At 35.8% G+C, this 9,122-nt stretch overlaps 1 protein-coding gene, 1 long non-coding RNA gene and 3 other non-coding genes across 5 annotated transcripts; 1 reads left to right on the top strand and 4 right to left on the bottom strand.

The window, feature by feature from the left end:
- Positions 1-459: 459 nt before the first annotated feature.
- On the bottom strand, positions 460-533 carry trnai-aau (transfer RNA isoleucine (anticodon AAU)). Its single transcript has one exon. It is a non-coding gene; the product is annotated as a tRNA-Ile (tRNA).
- Positions 534-732: 199 nt separating this feature from the next.
- trnaw-cca (transfer RNA tryptophan (anticodon CCA)) lies at positions 733-804 on the top strand. Its single transcript has one exon. It is a non-coding gene; the product is annotated as a tRNA-Trp (tRNA).
- Positions 805-1,230: 426 nt separating this feature from the next.
- trnap-agg (transfer RNA proline (anticodon AGG)) lies at positions 1,231-1,302 on the bottom strand. The gene has a single exon. It is a non-coding gene; the product is annotated as a tRNA-Pro (tRNA).
- Positions 1,303-2,257: 955 nt separating this feature from the next.
- LOC113045293 (protein SNORC-like) lies at positions 2,258-6,361 on the bottom strand. The gene is made up of 3 exons (XM_026205569.1): positions 6,038-6,361; positions 2,689-2,859; positions 2,258-2,555 (listed from the first exon to the last, which is right to left on the bottom strand). The coding sequence occupies exons 1-3, from the start codon at positions 6,120-6,122 to the stop codon at positions 2,446-2,448; spliced, it is 366 nt and encodes a 121-aa protein (XP_026061354.1). The 5' UTR covers positions 6,123-6,361; the 3' UTR covers positions 2,258-2,445.
- Positions 6,362-7,418: 1,057 nt separating this feature from the next.
- Positions 7,419-8,738, bottom strand: LOC113045289 (uncharacterized). The gene is made up of 2 exons (XR_003275969.1): positions 8,640-8,738; positions 7,419-8,201 (listed from the first exon to the last, which is right to left on the bottom strand). It is a non-coding gene; the product is annotated as an uncharacterized LOC113045289 (long non-coding RNA).
- Positions 8,739-9,122: the final 384 nt, after the last annotated feature.

Below are 9,122 nucleotides of genomic sequence, written 5' to 3'. Positions count from 1 at the left end.
AAAAAAATCTAGTCACTGTGAAACAACAAGCAGCAAATAAATCACTTCAAAACGAGCTCTCCACCTTAGGACTACAATTATTCGAATGAATAAGCTTTCACTTCCTGCTTAGGCTGATTCAAAATCAGAGATTTAAAAAAAAAATGAAGGTCTATAAAACTCTCAGTAATGACCATTTGAGATTCCATTCCATTACCGTGTTGGAATGTAATGTAGCCTCGGGTCTTCTGTATTACCATTTACGGTTGTAGACTGATTCTTTCTAACTGGGCTTTGACTTACTCAAGCCATCCAGTTGTTTTATAATCACTCACACGATTAAAAAACGCATCATGGAAAATCATAGGTGCATGGTTTCAAACAGAAAAGCAGTTGTATATTTAGAACTTTTTTAGTATAATGAACTATTTAGCCCTTTGAAAAGCTATGACTAAATTAAGAAACGGTTAAAAATGTCTTTGGCCCGTACGGGGATCGAACCCGCGACCTTGGCGTTATTAGCACCACGCTCTAACCAACTGAGCTAACCGGCCACCAACAGTTTTGCGTGGTACTTAAATAAATTTTTTTGACCATAAAATGTAGTCGCCCTAGGTAGCATGTATGAATGGTACGAAAATAAACTCCCACATATTTTTGTTATATTATTTATATCCAAAATCAAAAGCATAAAATATGCATACTGGCCTGCATGAATAGACAAAGACCAGTAATGAAGCAGCTTGGGTAGCTGACCTCGTGGCGCAACGGTAGCGCGTCTGACTCCAGATCAGAAGGTTGCGTGTTCAAATCACGTCGGGGTCAATAGACTTTTGGGTTTATATTTAAATAGCTAATGTTTTGGCAGATTCTTACTACAGCAAATAATTAGATCAGGGGTTCAACACTCATCATAAGACTTGGAAAACAAATTAAAATTTCTTTTTTAATCCAGTAACGACTAAATAACAAACATTATTATCATTATTTGTCAATATACTTAACTTTTGAGGAAGTAATAGTTATTTGTCAACTACTGGATATAATTTGCGTTTTTAACCACAGAGAGGCGCTGTAAGTACATAAGAGGCACTGTAAGTACGGCTGTTGATGCTAAGCTCTAAAATAATCGCTAATGAACCTTCATCTTTATTAACTCTCGTTTTTATATATTCTTTTTTTTTAGAAAAACTCGGAGGAACAGTCCACACTTCACTAGTGCATATATTGGGAAATGTGAAAACAAAAGTAGGGCTCGTCCGGGATTTGAACCCGGGACCTCTCGCACCCTAAGCGAGAATCATACCCCTAGACCAACGAGCCGACGTGCTCAAAGAGTTTAATATCATTATAAGTCCTTAACAGAAGTTCTACACACGGTCTTTTACGATAGAGCACAAGTATGGTTGGTTTTAATCAGTGTTCATTGGCTTCTTAAATACACAGATCTATGCAAGATCTATACAAATTACAATATGTTACCGTTTGTTTTAGCTTTCCACAAATTTGTGGAAAATTCAGATCAGACGATGTCAAAAACGTTACGTTAACATACCTGGTTGTAGGACACGGTTTAACCACGCCAGTACAAAAATAAAAATTCAATACAATTGAAAATACATAGACTAAATAACATTTTCTTTACAAGTAGCCTTGTTTACAAGCAGCTTAACTTGTTGATAATATTGATTTCACATTGATAATCTTGTACCATATAAAACAATAATAATAACATATTTCATGAATTTAGCATAATCTTATGTAACGTTTTTTCCAAATTATGGCTCATGAAAGTACAACCCAGACCTAATTACATGCTTGTGGCAGCTCATTTGGTTACGTTATGTCTTCTTAAAAAAAAAACATAAATAGAATACAGAAATATGCAACAACATCATAAATAATTAAAGGGAAAACATTATATATATATATAAGAGGATTAAACGTGGTCTTTTTTTCGGTTCAGTGGCCAATCTCAAGGTGACAAACAAATTCATCAGTTTATGTATAAGTTAAATTAAAACACTCTGATTTCTTTTTTTGATTGATTGCATTTACACAAATCAGATAGAATTACAAGAATACTGGAATTTAGTATACATCATGAAATAAAATGAAACTAGTTGCACATGGACGGTTTTAACTTTATCTTAAAATGTGACTTTAATATAATAATTCTACCTTCTTTAAATATTTAATTCTAAACCTTATTACAAGAGGATATCAAAAATGAATATATGGTCACCAAACAAACGTAACCAAAATTTCTCTTGATTGCAGTTACCCTTTTGTTCAGCCTTAGCCTGGTTTTCTCTGACTTGAGTTTGAGAGGAGAAAGAAATCACAAAACTCAGTGAAGAGCATCCATTTCACGAAGGACCTGCCACCAATGAGACACTTGAAAATACAATAAAAAGAAGAGATGGGAATGGGAAATAGAGGAAATGCAAACATCAATGTCCCTTCTTAAGAGGCAGTGAACTTTCTGAGCGTGATCACAATGAGAGCGAGAAGAACAGAGGCTCCGAGGAACACGGCGATGACGATAGCTGTGATGGCACCAGGCCCCAGCACAACTGAAAACAGAAATATCACACACACCAGAAGATCAACTTTGAATGAAACCAAGTTCTTTTTGTGATAGACCTCATATTATGACATAGAACTCTTTTGTAAGCTGCTATGTACTTTTCAGTGGTATAACTTTACCTTCTTCCTCATCCAGAGTTATTGAGGGGGTACCATCCTCATAATCAAAGGTGTAGCCATTATCTGCGGTGTCTTGTAAAGGGACTTTTGTTGTCACATCGAAGCCTCCAGCGCCAGATAGTGTGTCCTGGTTATCATTCTGCAGTGTAGGGGAGGAATCAGCAACTGATTCTGATGGAATATTAAAAAAATAGGTTTAGTCAGAGATGTGAGAGATGATGAAACAAAAGATATTCACACACACAATCACACACAAACACACACACACACACACACACACGTAAGTTGATATATCTTTAAAAAAAAGAAAAGATTCTAGGACAATATAATTAAATCACTAATAGCTTAGTAATACTAAATAAACCTATGTATTTAAACCTAACAACAGCTACACAGTAAGAGTACTGAATAAATCAATCAATAAAAATAACCTGGAATGATATAAATACAAAATAAATAAATAACCGAGGATGATATAGTTAACTAAATAATAGAATAGGAAATAAGACAAACTGGACTTATGATTACATATTAGAATTACTTAATACATTTACATTTAGTCATTTAAAAGCTGCAATTAAAAATGTTTGAGTAAAAAAAAAAACTGATGATATATTTAAACAATTAAATATTAGCAACATGGAAGTCTTTACATAAAAACAATCTAATATGATATATTAATATAATGAAATGAGAGCTACAAGTTAGAATACTTACTAAATAAATACACACATAAATACATCAATCTACAGTCAATATGTTTTTATGTAACCTATATACAATTTGAGACCAGCGAGATATCCTATGCAACCGGCCATAGATATCATAAGAAGAAAAAAGTTCTTAAAATATACCAAAAATAGTTGCTTAACACCTTTGCATTCAAAATGTAAAAAAAAAAATATTTTTTAAAGTGGGCTGCAAAAGTTGAATGTTTTTTCTTTACCTGAATGTTAAGCACTAGAAAGTGTCAAATGTTAGTGACGTTATAAATGACTCAATGAGCGTCTTTATGGAGGATTAGCACTACAGCTATCCCATCCTGCACCCCTCTTCTTCTTCTCACATCTCTCACTGACATTCCACATCTCCCGCAGGCATGGAACAGCCATGCGACTTTTCTCACCTACATCATACTCACCGAGCCCAAAGCTGATTTCCTATGTTACAGCTTGCCCAAATTTCCCAGAGGGCACAAAGGTTCTGACCCCACAATGAAGGGACAAAGACAGACAGAGTAAAACATGGACAAACAGTGGGATAACTACCTGACCCTGCTGGAACAACCCAACAGCATGAGTCGAAAACTAACTAAAACTAAACTCACAAATAAGTATTTACATAAAGTAGCCCCATACACCACCTTTCCATGCAACTAAACACTAAAATACTCTTATTCCACCCTAAATCTTAAAATAAAATTGTTCATATTTGTAGTCAGCAAGTCGAGGATGGCCAACCCATGAGTATTTTTGATAATAGTCTGTTTGCTCAGCGAGACTCGAAGCAGGCTGTAGGTACTGCGCAGGGCCAGCGATACATCAATGAGCCCTTCACTTCACGGTACAAAAGGGCACTTGTGTGGTCAGAGAGGCCAGCTTGAGGCAGAGGAACCAACGGCCTAAACACAGTCAAAACAAGTCAAACAAGCTTGTTTATGAAGCCAGTCTGTGGAAAAGCACGCACCTAGGCGTCAGCGTGCTAACCGGTTGATTTGAAAAAATACACTTTTTTTGTGTTTGTCACTTCTTGGCCTGCTTAAATATTTATTAAGTACTGCTTAAATATTTGACAAGAGGACAAGGCTAAGAATGCAGTCTAATTTCTTGTATTCTAATGCACAACTGTGAGATGACAACATGCAGACAGGTGCATGCGAATGAGACAATCCTCTGCCACCATGTCCATGTCCTCATCTCACCTCACCTCAGGCCCGCCAGGAATCTTTACACTAAATAAACTCAAAAATTCATAGTCAGGAATTATCATGTAAAAGGAAAATCTTAATTCATTATTACAATGCAAAAAAAAAAAAGTATTATTTTCAAGTTAAAAAAAGATGTTCTTCAACGTACACTAAAAATAAAGGTTTCGAAAAGGGTGTTTTCCATAAAACCTTCCAGTATAAATGGCTATTAAAAGAACCACTTTTTTATTATTAAGAATTAAATTAATTATAAAAATGTAAACAACATTTAATCACCATAAATAACCTTCTGTTGAATGGAAGGTTCCATGGATGTTTAAGGTTCTTCGTTGAACCACTGATGCCAGTAAAGAAACGTAATTTTTAGTGAGTGTAGTGAAATACTGGCAATTTATCAGAACAGACTGTGACATCATGGTGATACGGATTTTTGAAACCATGCATTCACATAAGAAATATCAAGCAACTGTGCCATTACCTCTTCCTTTAGACCTTAAATATGTAAAAGTGCAGTATTACAGCATATATTCTGGCTGGAAAGTCTGAGATTGCCGTAAAGTGACATTTTCTTCCACTTTAAAGAGCAGGTTTGTTCATTTGAATATATTTTTTGTAATTATTTTATTCAGCACTAACAAATGATGGTCATAAATGGAAAACGTTTTGCAACTATAGTTTTTAAACAGGATGCAAACACGCACACACACACACACATACATGTTTGTTTTTGTGAAAAGTGGGGACATCCCATAGGCGTAATGGTTTTTATACTGTACAAACTGTATATTCTATGGCCCTACACCAACCCTAACCCTCACAGGAAACTTTGTGCATTTTTTAATTAAAAAAAAATTCTGTACGATTTATAAGCATTTTGAAAAATGGGGACATGGGTTATGTCCTCATAAGTCACCCTCTCCTTGTAATACCTGTGTCATACACGTCATTATACAGTTGTGTCCCGATAGGTCACAAAAACAATAGCACACACACACACATATATATATATATGGCATATTTAGATTTTGAAGCCCAAAGCAGCTATCATGCAACAGAATTACTATTAAATAATGTTATTGCTATTCAACTTTGAATGTCCTACTTTTATCCTCAGGAATGACTATTCATGGCACAGAAAGGAGCCTTGCAAAATCATAACTGTCACCAAGTTAAAAATGACTGGTGCATAATTTGGCATTTCCAAACTAGATTTTTCTGTACATTCTTCTTTATGGCCCACAATTCACAAACTGATCCTACACCTCTTGCATCAAAATGAGCAACAAATTTTCAGTAAAACTGACTTGACTCAATTTCTCACCTGTAGCGGCCAACAGATCAGAACCCAATAAATCTTTTCTAAGAACTTAACACAACTATGAGAAGTCCATCACTTATTCGATGGAAAGGAGGTGATGTTACCTGACTGCACAAAAGCCATGCAGATAGCCAGAGCACCAATGAAGACGAGCTGAGATAAACCGCTGGAATTGCTGCAGACGCCCATGGTTCCTGGCCGGACTCTATAGACTGCTACGGTAATGAAGGAGCACAGAGAGCAAGTGTGAGTCCGAGCGAGAGGCAGGGGTAGCTGGGGTTAGGTGTCTGGACAGTGCAGACTTTTGTCAACTCTTCTAGTAACTGCCCACCCTCTTCTCACGCGGATAAGGGAGTCTTTCCACTCCTGCAGCACCATGCCTTCATGTCCATCAGCAGCCCGGGCTGCTTTTCTGTTTGATTTCGTAATCATAGAGGTGGGTCATGCACAAGACAATCCAATTTTATTACAACAGATGTAATTAAACTATGTGAAATGTCATTTAAGTGATTCAGTTTGATTATTTTTCCATGCTTTATAATTATGAGATATATAATGGAAAACTGGCCCCAAAAAAGTTGATTGGATATGCAAGCTTAGCATCCTGGGCATTGCTATATTTGTCATGATCAATTATTAAAAAGTAGATAGTTCCAGTCCTGTATGTTGATGCAACATACCAGCAAAATAAATATATATATATATATATAAAATAAAACAACTCAATCTCACAGCATTTACAATTTGGCAAATTGGTGGCAAATTTGTACTAATTCATACAATCATTTAAAAATGTTCATATGTTCAGTTTATATAACAGAGTATATAGAACATATGTTCAGTTTATATAACAGAGTATATAGAACAGAGTATATAGTACAGATCAATATTAGTCTTAGATGCTGAGCCCCCTCCATAAACATCAGACAGGAACAAACTGCTACAGTTTGCTGCTTACTAATTTGAAGTGTATGTGACACTAGTATGATATTAAAAACAAACCATTTCGTGTCTTGTAGCTACACTTTAAAATCATTTGCATATTAATGTTTACCCTAGTGCAATGCACTTCAACTGTAGTTGATTAAAGAGTGCGCTTGTTTTTAAATACTGAAGCACTCAAATATTTTCTGTGGTTATTAGGAACACGTTGCAGAAGTAGGTCTAATTTTGACTTCAGACTAAACCACAGGGGAACTAAAAACAAACTGTTGATTTTAGGAAATAAACAAGAAACTCAACCCAAGTAACAGGTTAAATATACAGACGGCAGCTATAAATTTCAACATATTTAGTCAATCATAACTATTGAAATTCAATTGCATAAAGAGGTACTGAAAACCAACTAAATAATTTAGTCGAATGTACCTAGAAACAAGTATATTATAGGTATTTCCCATTGAAAAACCTGAAATTTCCAAGTTTTCCATAACCAAGGAAAACTGCATTTGCACAACCCTGCCTTGTGAATTACGAGCAAAAGCATGCAGAACAGCCCACACAAGAGACTGATTTATTCATCAAAACTGCAATAAAAAAAAAAATATGACTCCACTGGTTCATCATTTCTATATATTATAATACAGATGCAGAATTGAAAGTTTATTCTTTAAACAGCCTAATATTTTACAAAGAAATGGATAACTGTCTGGAACTTTCAAAAATGTCCTTAAAACAGGACACTGTTGATCACATTTCCTCGAGTCCTACGTTGTTATCTGCGTCCATCAACATAGGGGCAGCAAAGCATGAGAGAAGGGAAGAAAATGGAAAACACTAAAAGAATGAGGGGAGGAACGAATAAATTAAAAAAGGAAGTTGTAATGGGGATAATGCATAATTTTTTTCCTCTGCACTCCTTTTATTCACACTTAAAGAAACACCAGTCAGGAGAGGAGCACGATCCATCTGGAAACTGGTTGACTCCTCTCTCCTGCAGAAGCAAGCCTCTATTCCTTTTCTCAGGTCGCGGTGTTTTTGGTTCTTTTCGTGGCCGTGGGGCAGTGCTGTTATTGCAACTGTGGTTTCCTCTGGATTAGGGAAGACAAAAAAACTTGCTGCCCCGAATCTACTCCAAATCAAAGAATTGAGGATAAAAAAAAAAAAAAAAAAACGAGAGAGGATAAGGGTTGAGGAGAACACAAGGGATGCTGTTCAGAATGGAAACGGTCAGTAGGGGGAGCTTGCTGATCAGCAGGCCTCAAATGTCTTCCACAGTCTCAATCTCGCCCATGTTGAGTCTCTCAGATGAGGCATTGACAGAAAAACCTGCAGAGACATTGGGACTATAATCAGTGGAAATCAGAGCTCTGCTACTATGAAAAGGTTCCCGCAGTGCGAAAGGCCCTAATTATACAGGTAGGAAACCTGAGCAATAACGTTTTAAATTAAGTTTGTTAAAAATTAGAATTTTAATAATTAATAATTAATAATTTTACTGTCAAAAAAGTCAATGCACCTTCATAATATATATTATTATATGCACACTCCAGCCAATGTCACCAATTACCCACTAAATATAACCACCAAGTAACAGTTTTTATTCACATCTACTGAAACTGAATGACTGTTTAGGCAGTCATCATGATTAACTCATCTGTGCCTCAATAACTTGTGGTAATCTTCTCCGGAAGTTCCCTTCATAAGAAATTAAGCCACTGTAAGTAACTTCTACACAGATCGTATCACAATGTTCCCATCATTTACCTAGAAGGCTCGGGTCGGCGCGTACCATCTTCTGTTTCCTTCTTCTTCTTGCCCGAGGTGACGGTCTCAAACCGCTGCTGGCTGCAGGACTGACTGTGACACTTTGCTCATTTCCCACAAGGAGTCCTGAGACAAACCACAGGGAGCTTAGTGGCAAGAGACACTGATACACACCCACTAGAAGTTCATTCTGTCAGCTATTTTTAAATTTAGTCTTAGCCCTGTTGTAAAAACAAAAACAAAATATATATTTTCTTATTTATAATCAACCTTGTACTGTTTTTATTTAGTCAAGTTTTAGAAGACTAAATGTCTGAGCATTTCAGTTAATACAATTTTCTTCATTGCTGTATAATGTTTAAACGGATCAAAATAATTTTTGAAATTTATTTTTACCTTTCAGGTATTGCACTTTTACCAATAAGCACAAATCAATAGAATATGGACTCATACATGTTTAATTTGACCTCATCTAGTGTTACT

Source organism: Carassius auratus, chromosome 27 (assembly GCF_003368295.1).
Source record: "Carassius auratus strain Wakin chromosome 27, ASM336829v1, whole genome shotgun sequence".
Taxonomy (NCBI): Eukaryota; Metazoa; Chordata; class Actinopteri; order Cypriniformes; family Cyprinidae; genus Carassius; species Carassius auratus.
The sequence above is the reverse complement of the archived record's forward strand: the minus strand, read 5'-3'. Positions and strand labels throughout refer to the sequence as shown.